Genomic DNA, 17,598 nt, shown 5'->3' on the forward strand with positions numbered 1-17,598 from the left:
GTCCATCGAAGCACACCAAAAACTCAGGAGGTGTTCTGCCTGGGCACTGCTTCAAGTGCAGTCAGGAAGGACACTGGGCACATTACTGTCCATGTCCCCGACCACCTACCAAGCCCTGCCCGGAATGCAAGCGGCTGGGACACTGGCGCAGTGAGTGCCCGTCCCAGACTATAGGCCCACCCCCCCACACCTCTGTGTGGATGGCAGGCCGGTCTGCAGGAAGCAATCCCATCGCTTGAACTCCTCGGCCTTCTGGACGACTGACGCAGCCCAGACTCGAGAACCCCATTCACCCTTGCCGAGCCCAGGGTAACACTGCAGGTAGCAGGTAAGTCCATTTCCTTCTTAGTGGATATGGGGGCTACCTATTCTGTATTGCTTTCCTACTCAGGGCCTAGCATACCTTCCCAGGTTTCAGTCATGGGAATTGATGGAACGCCTTCCTGTCCTAATCAAACCCACCCTTTAGCCTGTGTCCTCGAGGGACAGCCCTTTTCTCACTCCTTTTTAATCATACCCTCATGTCCAGTTCCCCTTTTAGGATGAGATATACTCCAGACTGTGAGGGCCACTCTCCAGCTCTCTGGTCCCCCACACTCAAGCCCATTACCCACCCACCTCCTACTGCCCCTCAAAACCGACACCATGCCCTGTCTTAACTCCTTACCCCAACCCCCTATCCCTCCTGACGTAGTCAATCCCTCAGTATGGGATACCTCCAAGCCTGTAATAGCCAAACACCACACCCCAGTAAAAATACTTCTCAAGGATCCTGCCCCCTTTCCCTCACATCCTCAGTTCCCTATCTTAAAAACCCATTGTCAAGTCCTAAAGCCTATTATCACCTGCCTGCTAGCTCAGGAACTACTTATTCCTACCAGTTCCTCTTGTAACACTCGTATCTTGCCGGTCTGAAAGCCGTCTGGCAGCTACCGCCTAGTTCAGGACCTGCGCCTTATCAACGAGGCAGTAGTACCCCTCCACCCTGTAGTCCCCAACCCATAAACTCTATTATCAAACATTCCCTCCACTACCTCTCATTTTACAGTTCTCGACTTCGAGGACGCCTTCTTTACCATCTCCCTTCACCCTGAGTCCTACTTTCTCTTTGCCTTTACCTGGACCAATCCTGACACCAACCTGTCACAACAGCTCACCTGGACGGTCCTGCCTCAGGGATTCAGAGACAGCCCCCACATTTTTGGACAAGCCTTAGCAACTGACCTTAGCTCCTGTCCCCTCCAACCCAGTCTCCTTCTCCAGTACGTGGATGACCTATTACTCTGTAGCCCCTCCCTTTCCATGTCTCAACAGCATATTGCCACTCTCCTTAACTTTCTAGGATCTCAGGGATACCAGGTATCTCCTTCCAAAGCCCAGCTATCAGTCACCTCAGTAGTCTACTTGGGCATGTGCCTAACCCCCAAAACTAAAAGCCTAACAACAGATCACCGAAAGGTGCTTCTTTCACTACAGCCCCCGGAGACAGATGACCAGATTCTCTCCTTTTTAGAGTTTGCAGGATTCTTCCACCACTGGATACCTAATTTTGCCTCTCTAGCTAAACCTCTGTATGTGGCTGCTAAGGACACACCCACGGGACCCCTCTCGCATCCTGGGGTTGTAAAACAGGCTTTTAAAACCTTACAAACTGCTTTGTCCACAGCACCCCCGCTCCAACTGCCAGATCTCAACCGTCCCTTCCACCTGTTCACTAACGAAAAACAGGGTATTGTGGTCAGGGTCCTAACCCAACCCCTGGGCCCCATGTATCGTCCTGTACCCTATTTATCAAAGCAACTTGACCCTACAGTCAGGGGATGGCAGTCTTGCCTGCAAGCCCTGGGAGCAGCAACGGAGCTTACCAAGGAATCCCTAAAACTTACCCTGGGCCAGCCCATCTCGGTGTTCTCTCCTCATCGACTAACCAACCTCCTCTCCCACAAATCTCTCGCTCACCTGGGGCCCTCTCACCTGCAGGAGTTTCATCTACTCTTTATTGAAAATCCATCAGTTAGCCTTCATCCCACTTCTCCACTCAACCCCGCTACTTTACTTCCCCTTCCATCCCATTCCCCCTCAGCCCATTCCTGCCCTGAACTAATAGATGCATTTGCTAAACCTTGGGAGGGCTTGTCTGACCTTCCTCTACCTAACCCAGACCTTACCTTCTATGTAGATGGGAGTTCAATAGTGACAGCCGAGGGGCGATGGAAAGCCGCCTATGCAGCAGTCACAGATTCAGCCACTCTCAAGGCACGTCGCCTCCCCGATGGAACCACAGCACAAAAGGCAGAGCTCATTGCCCTAACCCGGGCTCTCACACTAGCACAGGGGAAGTGAGCAAATATCTATACTAACTCAAAGTATGCTTTTCTTATTATCCACTGCCACTCTGCCCTCTGGAAGGAGCAGGGATTCCTTACCACAAAGGGGTCCCCCATAATCAATGCTACCCAAGTCTCTAATCTCCTGCAGGCCCTGTCACTACCCAAAGAAGTTGCTGTCATCCACTGCTGAGGGCACCAGGCCCAGCAGGATGCCATTTCCCGGGGCAATGCAAGGGCAGATGCGGCAGCAAAATCCTTAACCAGTACCAGGCTAGCTCCCACTCTGGTCCTGTTCCTCACCATGGCCACGCCACCGGTTTACTCGCCATCAGAAAAACAGGCCCTCATATTAAGAGGGGGAACCGAGTCTAATCAGGGCTGGATCTTCCTAAATAGTAGGATCACCCTTTCCCGGGAACAGGCCCCTAGAATTCCTGCTGAAATCCACCAATCCTTACATATAGGGCCCAAAGCATTGCACCGCTTTGTACAGCCCCTTTTTCTCATCAGGTCTACAACAGATGGTTGAGCAGGTACACAAGGCATGTGTTACTTGCTCTAAGGTCTCGTCTCAGGGAGGGTTAAAGCCACAGTTCCCTACCCACCAAATGTGTGGCAACCTGCTGGCCCAAGACTGGCAAATTAACTTTACTCATATGCCCACTCACAAAAAGCTCCGCTACCTCCTAACCTTTGTCGATACCTTTTCTGGATGGATTGAAGCCTTTCCCACCTCCAGGGAGACTGCGACACGGTGGACTCCCTCTTGGTTCAAGAAATCATCCCTCATTTCGGCTTACCTGCAAACATCCAGTCAGACAACAGTCCAGCATTTACAGCCCAGGTGGTCCAGCTGGTTGCCAAGTCTCTCAACATCTCCTGGAAACTACACATCCCCTACCACCCTCAGTCATCGGGTCAAGTTGAAAGAGTCCATGGCATCCTCAAAGACCATTTGGCCAAACGTACCATCAAGGTAAAACTCTCTTGGCCCATACTCCTACCCCTTGCTCTAACCCGGGTCCAAGCCACCCCACGGGGTCCAATGGGCCTCAGCCCCTTTGAATGGATGTACGGCCAGCCTTTCCTGGTCTCCCATAATCTCCCGGTGCAACCACCTCCCCTAGCCTCCTACCTCCCCTACCTCTCTATCCTCCACCACTTGCTCAGGGAGCACGCAGATCGCACTCTCCCCGTTGTTCCAGGACTTGAAGACTCCCACCTGGCAGCACCTCTCCAGCCAGGCAACAGTGTTCTCCTCCAGGAGCTCAAACCAGGATCTCTGCAGCCCAGGTGGTCAGGACCCCACATTGTTATCCTAACCACCCCCACGGCCGCCAAGCTCCTAGGTCACACTCCATGGTATCATGTGTCCTGCCTCAAGCTGGCCCCTCAAAATGATCAGTGGAAATGCAAATCCCTGGGCCCCACTCACCTCCACCTCACCCGTGGCCCCTGCCCGTCGCCCCCTAACTCTTCAGAGCCTCCTCCTAACATTCCTCCTAATATCTCCTCTTAAAGCCAATTCACATGTTTGGCGCCTCTACCTTCAAGAATCCTGGACCGAGGGCCCCACTACCAGAATCCAATACCTTGCCCAGGCAGACTGCCAGCCCGCTGGCGGCCAGTCAGTCGTAATACTTAAATTTCAAGCATCAAAAGTCAAAACCCTTACATACTCCTGGAATAATGCTGGCCTATGCTTTCTATATGACCAAACCAAGGACTACTGTCATTGGTGGAACACCACCTATGGTGGATGCCCATATAGCTCCTGTGTCATGCACAAATCCAAATCGGGAAACCTAAGGGGAAGGGAGGTGCTCACCACCGATGGCAGAGGTAAAGTGTACCTTACCATCCGCGACCCTTGGGACAGCTGCTGAGAAATGGGAACCGCAGGTAAAATATACGAATGGGTTACAGATAGCCACTCCCGGGGCACATAGCTAATATTCCGGTCCTATACTCACACTGTACCTGTAGAAATAGAACAACTCAGCTCGCTGGGCAATACTATCCTACAGAATGATGCCACCCTAACTAACTAATTCAAACCTTCAAATAGCACTTCCCAACCTTTCTCCTGGCTAACTCTAGTACAGCAGGGAGCTACCATGTTAAATTTAACCAAAGCCATAAATTTCACCAACCACTTTTTATGTGCCTCTCTTAACAACCCCGCCTTGGCCACAGTTCTCCTCTGGTCCAGGTTCAATCTGTCACAATCACCTATGGGGCCTAGCACCACCTTAACGGGTATCCCCTTGTTCAAGGTACACTCTCAAAATCTCTCTCTCTCTGCTATGGGACAGCCAGCAGCTCTGGCCTCAGCTGCAATACCACAGTAAAAGTAAAATCCTCCCTTTACATGCCTCCAGAAGGATACTTTTGGTGTAATGGAACCCTAACCAAAGTTATTAATGCCTCCCTCCCCTTCCCCTGTGTGCCCGTTACTTTGGTCCTGCAGTTAGAAGTGTACGGGCAAGCCGAGCTCCTATCCCTCATCACACCCTCCCCTAACCATTGAAGCAAACGAGCAGTCTTCCTCCCAATAGTGGTTGGCCTCTCCTTAGCATCCTCTCTAGCAGCGGCTGGAAAAGGAAGCGGTGCCCTGGGCTACAGTGTCACTTTAGCTGCTCAACTGGAAGACAAGCTCCATGTGGCTATTGAAGCATCAGCCGCCTCCCTGGCCTCCCTCCAGCGACAAGTCACGTTGCTGGCCCAGGTAACTCTCCAAAACCGACGGGTCCTAGACCTGCTAATGGCAGAAAAAGGAGGTACCTGTCTGTTTCTTCAGGAACAGTGCTGCTACTATATCAATGAAACAGGCCTTGTAGAAGACAACGTCAACACTCTATCCCAAGACCTCCAAAAAACAGAATGCACCAGTTTCGTCTCTCAACTGGTGGCAATCCCCCATGCTTACCTGGCTAACCCCTATTATCAGTCCCATTATTGTAGTTTGTCTTCTGTTAATGCCAGCCCCTTTTCTCCTCAGGTTTCTACAGGCCCGCATGAGGGAAATTTCCAGGGTGGCCGTAAACCAGATGCTACTTCACCCCTGTGTCTGACTCCCAACCAAGGCACCAGCCAACTGACCCTTCTCCCTCACTCTGCCCCTACTCAGCAGGAAGTAGCCAGAAAGAAGCGGCGTCCTATGTCATCAAAAGTGTAGGAATGTAAGGCCGGTTGCCTTGCTGGGAGCTCGGACACGCCCATCCCTCTCCGTGAAAAAACTACGTCACCACTCCGCGCCCGGCACCAAGCCCTACACTCAGCACCTAGCTCTGCCACGTAGCTCCCCCAACACCCACCTCTGTGCTCAGCACCCAAAATCTGCACTCCTAGGCTCTGCACTCAGCACCTAGCCCGCAGTTGAAAAACCCCGACAAAATTTAAAAGAAGCCCCGCCAAAACCTGCCCATAGCAGTTTGCCCCGTCCGCGTCCCGCTTTCCCCGGGCAGCTCGCTCACCGGAAATCCCGCCTACCTACCAATAGCAGCTTGCCCCGTCCATGTCCTGTTCCCTCATAACCAGTCAAGACACCCTACTCCTCCTCATTTGCTATAAAAGCCCCACGCCTCGGGAAGCCAGGTACAACTTCTCTGGTTCCTTTCTGGGACCATAGAACCTCGCCGGGGAGCTGAATAAATTGGCATTCAATTTTCTTTTACTGGCCTCAGTTTCCTCATTTTAAACTCGGCAATAACCCTTACACCCACTATTTGCAAAAATTTTCAGGTTTCATTTAATTGTCTATCTTGATGCTCCCTAAATTTAATTTTTAGTCTCATGCCTCTTCACTTAGAAATACTTGGTTCTTTGTGTCCTTTACTAAATGATGAGCTTCTCTTCCCAGTGACTGTTAGAGTCAATTAAAATTTTGTACACAGGGGAGAAGTCAACTTGAACATTTGCTCCTGTCTTTGTGAGATGATGTAGCACACAAGCCCCTGACTGGTCTGGGCTACACAGACCACAGTGGGGCGTGTGTTGTTGGTGCTCATAATGGAATAACTAATGGAATAACAGACGTCAGCTGTGGCCTTCCAGTAGGCAGCTGCATTTGTGAAAGCTTTCTATATCACAATCTTGTACTCGTTAATGTAAGTACTCCTAGAAGATGTGTTTGAAGCTTTTCTGGTTATAAGATATCCTATATACTGTTAAAAAGTCTTCAGATTTTTTTTTTTTTTTTTGGTGACAAACAGCAAGCAGGCAGTTAATTTGCAGGTAAAATATTAGCACACGAAATACGAAGAAAAGTCCTCCTTTCAGACAACACCATTGTGGCATAAGGCTGCTTGTGGGTAAGACAAAATAAGCTTAGCACTTGATTTAGCACTTAAAATGGAAAACCAATTTTATAAGCTGATTGCCTACAGACTGTGAAAATAATGGAAAATCATGGACGGGGAAGTTCAATGAAGTGACACCCTGATTATCTGGAAATAATGTTGGGGTGTCTTATTAACAAACTGTTATTAGGGGTCAATTTTTAAAAATGTCATTTAGAAGAGGTCACTAAAAATCACATGGGGGCATCTAAAATATAAGAGCGCATGAGAATTTCTTATAATATTCTTATCAGAAATAGACTAAAATTATTCATTTTTCCACTTCACTTATGAAATACCTTTTTTTAAGATCTGAATGGTGGTAAAAAATAACTCTTTGTTGTTGGTTTGGAAAACATAAATGGGTTATTATTTTTTCTGACCTCTGGATATTTTTTAAGTTTCTAGGATTAGTAAATTAAAGTATTAAAAAAGAGAAAACTCAGATCTTTCTTAATATGAAGGACTAAGCTCTCAAGTCTGTCATTATCTATATATTTTGATATTTTTGGTGTCTGACATGAAAGGACATCAAACCTTAATTATATTACAGTACCTTAACATATTTCCCAACTGTTTGGACACAACTATTAAAGAAAATTGCTTGAAAGGAAAGACCAATTGAGTATCTTTTGATAGTGAGTTTCACAAATTTTCCATAAGCAAAATTGCATTGTGAGCAAAAACCCTGGCAGAGGTGTTTGGTCATCAGCTACTGAATAAAATGGGCAAATGGCCTGAAAAACCTTCAGGCATCTGGTAGAGTAATTGTTACTTTTTTTTTTTTTTTTTTAGAGCCCCCAAGTCAAGAAAACTGGATGAAAAGAGGTCTAAATATGAGCAAGAGCTGTCACGTTTGGCTTCAAGTATGTAAGCCCAATCTAGTAACAGACTCTTTCCCATTCATTGTTAGCATATTCACTGTGAAGCAGCATGGGCCAGGAAATAAGAGCAACAACTAGCTGTGTGACTTAGGCAAATTACTTAACTTCTCTGTGCTTCAGTGTTCTCATCTATAAAATGAAATAAATGAAATGAAAAATATATAATGAAATACATGATGAAGTGTATAATACATAATTTAAAATATATAAATGAAAAATATATAATGAAAATACGTAATATATAACATATAATGAAACATAAATGAAAAATACATAATGAAAATATACAAATGAAAAATGTAATATAAATGAAAAATAAAGTGTTCATTAAAAGAAAATAAATTATAGACCAAATGTTTTTGAAAAACTATACCTTAAAAACCCCTATTTTGTTTAGAGTGTGTATGCCTGGTTCAAAATGCTCACACGAGAAACCCAAGAAACAGGCTGCTTTCAAGCATTAATTTCATACTTCAGGACTAAAATATATTTATAATCCAGCCCTCTTATACAGTCATTTATTCATAACCTCGTGTTTACAAAATACAGCTCTTCAGAGGTACTCTGTGTTTTCAAAGTTTCATGTTTTTGTTTAAAACATCTGACCATATACCTTTCATTTGAAAATTAAGGTAGATTTTAAAATTCACTTACTTTCCAATTCTGTCCTTTGCATTTAAGACCTAAAAGCAGGGTTGTGGCCATTAAACTGGTTCTTTCAACATAGCTATGTCAACTAAATTAAAAGAGCCATGTCAGCAAGTGACAGCATTAATTACCAGCTTGCTCAGCCACCACTGCTTTGCTTGACAGTTTTACTGTGTATAAAAATAAAACGTTCAGATGTGGTGTGACACAGCTCTTCTGGCAACAGGGAAGCAAATGCGGAGGCTAGGGAGGGGCCAGTAGGGTCATGCCATAGTCTTCAGTGGGGTTTTAATATATTAGCTGGAAAACAGCAGGTGCTGGTAGGGGCAACTGGGATGGACAGAGGAGCTGCTGAAGACTCTTTGGGATGACAGGAAAGAATACAAATTCCAGACCTTCTTTCACCGCCTATTTGTGTATTTCCACCTACAGACTCAAATACCCAGATAACTATAGAAATTCACACATGATAAAAATGCAATATAAAATCTCTACTCGTACTGAAGAATTTACTCATGTAACTGAATACCACTTGTACCTCAATAACTTATGGGGAAAAAAAATCTCTAGCTGGCCAGGAGTGGTGGCTTACATCTGTAATCCTAGCACTTTGGGAGGCCCAGGCCAGTGGATCACAAGGTCGGAAGTTTGAGACCAGCCTAGCCAGCGGGGTGAAACCCCATCTCTACTAAAAATACAAAAATTAGCCAGGCCTGGTGGCACGTGCCTGTAGTCCTAGCTACTTGGGAGTCTGAGGCAGGAGAATCATTTGAACCCAGGAGGCAGAGGTTGCAGTGAGCCGAGATCACACCACTGCACTCTAGCCTGGATGACAGAGTGAGACTCTGTCTCAAAAAAAACAAGAAAAAGAAAAAGAAAAAAAAATTTTCTACTTAAGCATAATAGACTATAAAACAAGGAGTTTAGCCATTTCCTTTTTTTTTTTTCTTTTTTAACTTGAGGAAATAAAGCCTTAAGTTCTGTCAAGGTAGTCTCACCTACGCTGGTCATGGTAGCAGCCCTGTTGGCTCAGTGACCATTGGTTGAAATAATTAGCTAATTTGGTGAATTTTCTAATTATGCTCTTCTAGGAGTGGAACTGCTGGAACTAGCAGGTCTCTAAAAGTCAGGCCATCACTTAACTGTGGGACTGTATTGCTTTTAAGATTGTGTGAATTTTTAAAATGAGTAAAAGCAACAGATGTGTCCCAGACTCTCTCACTTTCACTTTCAAATATTATAACTTCAGAGAATTCCACCCTGGCTAGTACTGAAACAGAAACTATATAATGCCAGACATTAAAAAAAAAAAAAAAAGCAAATGCTTTATATTTGTACATATTTCTTAAACCAAATTTCAGAGAGCAAGAGAAAAAACTAAAGACTGATGTTCATATCAGGAGTGTCAGCCTTGGATGATCTGACGACTTTTAATTATCTCCTTTTCATCATTTCTCCCACTCCCTCTAAACCATCCCTTCTTCCTTTCTACTTTACTGGAGATGCCAGATCAAACATAAAGTCCTTGCTCTCATGGAGCACACATCCAAGTGGTAGGAGAAAGGCTATAAAGATGCAAACAAATAGTTAAATAATACAATTTGAATTAATGGTACATGAAAAATAAAATGAATACTGGGACAGAGAGTGACTAGGTGGTGGGATTAGGGAAATGGGAAGCACCTTTGATTATAGAAGGCAAGGAAGACCTCTCTGAGGAGGTGACATCTGATTAACATCTAAATAAAGAGGAGTCAGTCATGTAAGGACCTGGGGAAAAGAACATTGCAGACAAGTCAGGCGTGGTGGCTCATGCCTGTAATTTCAGCAGTTTGGGAGGCCGAGGTGGGTAGATCACCTGAGGTCAGGAGTTCGAGACCAGCCTGACTAACATGGTGAAACCCCATCTCTACTAAAAATACAAAAATTAGCCAGGCGTACTGGTGGGCGCCTGTAATCCCACCTACTCAGGAGGCTGATGCAGGAGAATCGCTTGAACCAGGGAGGCAGAGGTTGCAGTGAGCTGAGATCATTCCATTGCACTCCAACTTGGGCTACAGAGTGAGACTCCATCTCAAAAACAAAACAAAACAAAACAAAAAGAACACTGCAGACAGTGGGAACTTATACAACAAATTGCCAGGCTCTGATTTCTCTTCTTCAAACTGTACCATCCGGATGAAATTCTCTTCCTCTGCAAACCCAGTCCCAGGTCTGACAACACAGCATCTAACAGTCTTCCTTTAGCACCAGTGCCTAGCATAAATGCTAGCACAGAGTAGAGGTTAATAAAGAGCAATGGTTATATATGACCTCTGTGACCTATACTTTGTCAAGCTCCAAACTGTCAATCATGGCCACCTATGACCTGACATACAAACAGAAGCTTCTAGAAATCACAGAAATGATCCACTGGCACAAAGATGAGAGGTTAGTTAGAAAATATTTTGCTTAGCATTTAACTTTGGCCTTGCCAACTTAGCGACTTACCATGGCCAGTGTACTCAAAAGAATCTGCTTCATCAGGAGTATCGAGTTCATCCACATTGATGTCAATTTCATCTGGACTGTCCAAGTTATCATCAGAAAGAATAGATCCTTCACTTTGGTCCAGAGAAAGATTGATATTTGGAGCTGTGAGCTTGATTCTCTGAGGATGAGTGCCATTAAGATCCAGAGAATTAGGAGGTTCTAAAGAAGAAAGAGAACAACAACATCAAGTATTAAACCAGGGGAGCAATATAAATCCAAAAATTCAAAATCCCAAATGCTCCAAAATCTGAAACTTTTTGAGTGCCAGCATGATGCACCAAGGAAATACTCACCAGAGTATTTTGGATTTCAGAATTTTGTATTTGGGATGTTCAACCAGTAAGTATAATCCAAATATTCCAAAATCTGAAAAAATCCCAAATCTGAAATACTCTGGTCCAAGCATTTAAGTAAGGGATACTTAACCTATATGTGGCTGTCAAGAGTGAGTTTGGCCCCCATGGAAAACATTTTTAAAGTCCTTTCAGCAAAAGCAGACCTGATAGAAATCCTTGTATGAGATTTAGACATCCTTCTTGAAAGCAGCCCTCAGAAACTGGATCCTCCCAACCTCCTCAGCCTTGGCCACATAGAAACAGGAAGTAGGAGCTATTGCTAAATGGGGAGATAACTAGTTTTTAAGAATTTCCCTGTTCAAGTCTGAAAACTTGAAATTGCTATAATATTGAACTGAATTTTCATGCAGTATATTGCATTAGAAAAAACAGTTAAGCTTACGTATACAGTTGTCCCTTGATATCCGTAAGGGATTGATTCCAGGACGCCTGGTGGATACCAAAATCTATAGATGTTCAAGTCCCTGACATAAAATGGTGTAGTGTTGACATATTACCAATGCACATCTCCCTGTATACTTTAAATCACCTTTAGAATAATTATGATACCTAATACAATGTAAATAGTTGTTGCACTGTATTGTTTAGAAAACAATGACCACGAAAAAGGTCTGTACATGTTCAGTACAGATGCAATTTTTTTTCTTCGAATATTTTTCTTCTGTGGTTTGTTGAATCCATGGATTTAGAACGTTGGATACAGAGGGCCAACTATATTTTCTAATGATTCATGTTGACTTTGCTCCTATGGAATGCAGATTAAGAACTTTGTCATGTTCACAGACACTCCCAAAATACTTCCCTTAGGTCCTGACAACTCTGTATATGATCTTCACTGCCCTTTACCTAGCTGAATTATCCTCCCAGGTAACATTCTTTGAACTCACCCAAGCAGTCACCAGCTCTTATGCCAATCTCACTTGACATTGGTTCCCAGAACATAAGTGATAATCTTTTTTTTTTTTTTTTGAGGCGGAGTTTCACTCATGTTACCCAGGCTGGAGTGCAATGGCGCGATCTCGGCTCACCGCAACCTCCGCCTCCTGGGTTCAGGCAATTCTCCTGCCTCAGCCTCCTGAGTGGCTGGGATTACAGGCACGCACCACCATGCCCAGCTAATTTTTTGTATTTTTAGTAGAGACGGGGTTTCACCATGTTGACCAGGATGGTCTCGATCTCTTGACCTCGTGATCCACCCACCTCGGCCTCCCAAAGTGCTGGGATTACAGGCGTGAGCCACCGCGCCCGGCCATAAGTGATAATCTTACATGTAGGCTCCCTCCTTTCATTATAGTATGCATCTATGCTGCTTTTCATTTCATAGAAATAGAGCTGGGGAAGTCATTTTTAACCAAGCATAAATCAACAAAATAAAGGTAGAGAGAGAACCTACTGTAGTATAAGAAGAAATGTATTTGGCCTTTGGCCCTGGTTCCAGGCACAGAGGTCTTAAAACCCTTGTCATTTCCTAAGGCAAATAGTATCAGAACTGAATTATAGGACACCCAGCTGGTGTTCACTAGAAATTGCTTGGTGTGTGGCACAAAGACAAAACAAAACAAAAAAAAACCCTACACATCTGGTCACAGATGTGCTCAGTGTGAGAGTAGGAGAAAACAGTTTGTTGCCTTCATCTAAAACCAGAAATGACAGGTGTCCCAAGCATGACGTATTTTGAAGAGTCTGCTATACCCTTCAACTCTGGAATTCTAGCTCTGGCCTTGTCCTAGGGAAATTGGCACTGTTCCCTTGTGATTAAGCTTTTTCTTTTCTGAATGGAACATCACCCAAACTCTGTTCCAGGTAATGGTTTTATGTATTACTTGAAAAAAGTTTCTATTGACCAGTAAGTTTCAACACTGAGTTTCTATAGTTCAAGAATTTATGGAGCAATGATGCCCCAAATAATTCTGTGTGATGATGAAAATGTTCTGTATGTGGTGACTGAGCACTTGAAATGTGGCTAGTGCAACGGCAGAAGGGCATTTTAAAAATTATTTTTCATTATAATTAAATAGCCACGTGTGACTAGCTGCTTACCGTATCAGATAACCACAGCCTTAGTGTTCTTATCATTCAAAAGTACACTGTGCACTTTGAAGATTCAAATAAACATACTGTGGTTACCAAGCATATCTGGCCATAGAACATTTAGAAATAATTCTGTTACATGACTAGCATTTTAAAGAATGCGTTTCAAATACTATAACAGAAAACAAACGCAATTGCCTTTCTTCTTCCTAGCACACTGTAGGCTTGGCTGAGGATACATGATTCAGGATCTTGGTATGATCCTGGAGTTGGTGTCATGCAAGAGAATGACCCTGGAACAGAGCGAGAGTCATGCAAATTGCAACTGAAAAATTAAATTCCTTTTTGTGTATGCCTTGGGTTGTAAATCCCTAAAATGTAGGGTGGTTGTTTTTTTGTTGTTGTCTTGGTTGTGGTTTATGACAGTCAGGATACTGAGCATTCTTGACATATCACATTTTCAAATTTAAACATTGGCACAATTACGTGTAATGTGGGAAACTTAGACATTAGTCAGATTTTGGTACGATGTACAGTAGCCAATTATCACAGGAACTGAAAACATTGGCAGACAAGGCTGTGGCCTAGGAGAAAAAATGCAGCCCACACCAGCCAGAATCAATATTCAGGCCAACTCTTAAATTAACCAAATGCAGCCTGACACCTTCATCTCACACATTTCTTTTTTCCTCTCATTTTTATCACTGAAATCACGAGTTAGATGCAAAGGAAATAAGTCTTTCACTGGATAATGAAAACGTTGGAATTTAGAATACCACTGAAGGAAATGAACAATGGCTGCTCTCACCAGGCCTCATGTCTGCAGCACTGGGTAAACTTAGCACTCCCTCTTCAAAGGGGATGTCCATTCCTACATCCTCTGACAGTGGTCTGCAAAGAAAAAGCAAAGCAAACAGAGTCAGCAATTGTGAAGGACTTTATTTCTTTTGAAAAGGAAACCCAGAGAGTCCAAGATAACATCTTCAACTCACTTAAAATATACCATGTATGGGGGCTGAATCCACTGTAAGTGGTCCCAAATTAAAGACTTTCTGCAGTTACAGTGAATGAGAATGAGGGACACCACACATCAAGTCACTGCTACGAGCTCGCTTAAGTAAACAGACACCAAGCAAGATACTCAGAAATAGGAAATGCAAACAACTAATAAAATATACTTCAAGGACATTATATATATATATATTTTTTTTAACAACAGGGTCAATATATGTGCTTTGTATGCATTTCTTGCTCTGTAAACTTGAGCATTAAATTGCACTGGACAGAGGGAGAGCATGCTCTGTTGATCTCAGTTTTAATTTGTAAACTAGGGATTTGCCACCTACTTTACCAGATTGTTTACAGATTAAGCTACAAAAGGAAAGTGCCTAACACTCCTGAACAGGCATGGGCTAACGTTATTTGTCTTCCTTTTTTGAATATTGAAAGAGTCATTGTGATTATATGTTGGTGAAGATGGCTCTGGTCATGACTTTCCACCTCTTGTTTCTAATCAGTGCTGAGGCCATGACCATTTGTATTAGCTCATTTGGTAAGAAAAGTGTAGGAAGATAGGAAATACTGAAGAAAATTGTGACGAATCTATATGCTTTTCTAGGAAGCTGACCACTGTTCATGATAAATTTCTCTTGACTTATTCTTATCCCTGGGCCTTTGGTCAGTAAGTCCCCATTTACCATGATAATATATTTTTCTTCTTGGTGAATTCCACGTAATTTCATTCACCTAGGGTGAATCCTTAAGACACGGGCAATAACCTAATTTTAAACATGATAAAACTTGTTAAAGTTCTTTATTTAGTCCCCTTCTCCCTCTCTTACTATACTTTGCTCTTTGTAATGCTGGATCTACCAAACCTTTGGAGTTTAATCTACTTCTCCAGGATGTAAGTCAAATCCCATACTGTCAATAAAGCACTACAGTGAAAGAAAAGAATCTGCACCCTTAGTGATTACTGCATTTGCTTCATTTATTCAACAAATATCTATTGAGTGTCTACTATGTGCTGAGGATATAGCGGAACAAAACAAATTCTCATGGCGGAGTTGGGATGATGAAGTCGATACAATGACCTCTACCTCCAAGAACTCAGTCCTGCTCCCCTAGATAGAGCCAAGTGCCTGTGTACTTACCCACCAACTCCTGAGACCCCTTTCAAAAGCTCAGCATGAGGGAGTTTCTTTGTCCACATTCTTTTTGTGGCTTTGACCCTGTGTATTTTCTAAAACTAGACCTGTGTCCTGGTAGCAAAAGAGCATGCAAGACGTTGGCATGGAAGACAGACAATAATGTATCAGCAGGAGCAAGATAACGTGTGCCAAACAGGTTACACTATATAACACTATGATAGGTGGAAGCAAACCATGTTATTCAGCAACAAATGTAGGGGAGGCGTGCAAAGAGAAGGTCTGCACTATGCCCCAGTTTTGAAAGTCCTGGGTCCTAGAAAGACAAATATCTGGGTTTCCCAAGATCCTGCAGTTTTTTTGGAATTCCTTACAGTGATCTTTCTCATTTTGTGTGCTCTCCTTGACATCAAACCTCTCATACCTGTCAAGTAGCAAAATGTTGCTATTAAGAGCAGCTGGATTGAAATCAGTTCTACCACTTACTGTGTTGGGTTGAATTAATAAGCCTGAAATACTCTAAATGCACATGTGCATTGTTTTTCTAGTTCTCTGCCTAAAAGTCAACCTTGAACAAAAAATAAAGACATCAGATTTTTATCTGCCTGACAGAGCACACAGGATGTGGGCCTTAGTCTCAAAATACATATGATGGTTTTAAAATAGGATCAGCGTAAGTTTTAGATTGAAAAAAAATTTGTGAATTATGGGCAACATCATGAAATCATTGCAGGAGTCCTGCCTGGGTATGAGGTTTTAGTTTTGAGTTATAGTGCTCCTGCCAGTATTGACAAGCTGATTAACTCTGAGATTAGTTGACCATTTCTGTGATTTTAAAAGGGGATAATACCCAATATCACAGTGACTGTGGAGAATAAATATAATACCAATAAAAGTGCTCTCTAAGTCATAAAGCACTGTCTGAGTTTAAAGTATCATATACCCTCCACTTAAAATATAGTACCAGAAGCAGTGGTTGAATTGAAGTATGTGTCATGATTGGACAAATTATAATTAAGGTCAGTATAATTTGGGCATTAGCCCAGATAAGAGAGAATCTCATTACTGCACAAATCTCCATAGAACCTAGTAATGCTCCTCAACTCACTGATGTTAGAAAATAGAGCCTTTGCCCATCAGTGCTCCTTTTCAACACAAAGCAGAGACCTTGTGAAGAAGGTGCAGGAAAGCCCGTGTTGGCATGCACTGGGGGAAGAAAAATGCTGAAGCCTGTGATCAGTGGACGACCCAAGGAGACGGATTCACACAAACCCATGGATATTAAAGAAGGCTACAGGGACATCTTAGAAAACCCCTGGGACAGAGGGAAACCTGAGCCAGAACAGCCTAGAAGCAAATTAAGAGAAACTCAAGTCACACTCTTTGTGAATACTTCAACCACATTCATACATTAAGCCCATAAACGTTTGCAGAAATGAAGTGGCCAAACCAAGCAGTTGGTGATGAAAGCAGGACAGCAGTTTTACCATCAACCACTGAAGCCTCTCAGGATCTGGTAGGTAATAAATCAGTCCAGTGTAAAGGTCTGTATTTTACTTTATCCATCTGTAGACTCTACTTAATTTTGAATTTCAGAATGGAGCTAACCAAGAAGTTGAGGGAGTTGTAAACACAAGTCTGGCTGTACTATGGCTGAACCAGCTACATGTCTCCATCTAGAGGATGTATTAAAACTGCTTCACCGTTTCTTTGCTGGATGGTTACTATGACAACACCATGTGTGTTAGAAGATCGATGTGTTATGACATATTGATCCTCACTAAATATTTCTGGCTCTCAGCCTTTGGAATGCATGGTAGTATTGCACTTTCCTGTCCCCTTTGAAATTAGGGTGCCCACATGACTTGCTCTGGCTAATGAAGAAAGGGTGGAAGGGAGAGATGTTGATTCTGAGCAGAAGGCTTAGGAGCTAGCGTGTGAGGAGCTACATCCTCTTCCCAGCTTGGTGGCTGTGGAGGGGCTCTACCAGGCTGTGTTCCCAGTGCCTCTGATGAGCTGAGGTCTCGCCCAAAGCTTGTTGGAAATGTAAACAAGAAATAAACTTTTGTTGTGTTTGTTGTATTTTGCCCTGAGATACTGTAGTTATTTGTTACCACATTACAGTCTAGCCCAACTTACTATCTCAAAATCTTCCTGATTTAGGTAACCCATTTTCCACATTCATAGCCCAGATTCATATTGACAGTAAACATCTTCATGTCTGGATTGCTAAAGCATCAAAGAATGTTTTAATGAATAGGGACAAAAAGCATGAAAAGACATTGAATGCTTTTAAGTATTCTATATGTTTTTTTTTTTTTTTTTTTTTT

The 17,598-nt window shown here is 43.3% G+C and overlaps 1 protein-coding gene across 6 annotated transcripts in view; it reads right to left on the reverse strand.

The window, feature by feature from the left end:
- PRUNE2 (prune homolog 2 with BCH domain) overlaps positions 1–17,598 on the reverse strand; it is a 310,553-nt gene that overhangs the window by 55,138 nt on the left and 237,817 nt on the right. For all 6 annotated transcript variants that reach the window (XM_017543262.2, XM_017543259.2, XM_017543257.2 and 3 more), the window contains exons 10-11: positions 13,930–14,012; positions 10,693–10,893 (exon numbers count right to left, since the gene is read on the reverse strand). In XM_017543262.2, coding sequence (XP_017398751.1) covers positions 10,693–10,893; positions 13,930–14,012 — 284 coding nt within the window. The remainder of the gene's footprint in view (positions 1–10,692; positions 10,894–13,929; positions 14,013–17,598) is intronic.

This window comes from Cebus imitator, unplaced genomic scaffold (genome assembly GCF_001604975.1).
Source record: "Cebus imitator isolate Cc_AM_T3 unplaced genomic scaffold, Cebus_imitator-1.0 Scaffold150, whole genome shotgun sequence".
In the NCBI taxonomy this organism is placed as follows: Eukaryota; Metazoa; Chordata; class Mammalia; order Primates; family Cebidae; genus Cebus; species Cebus imitator.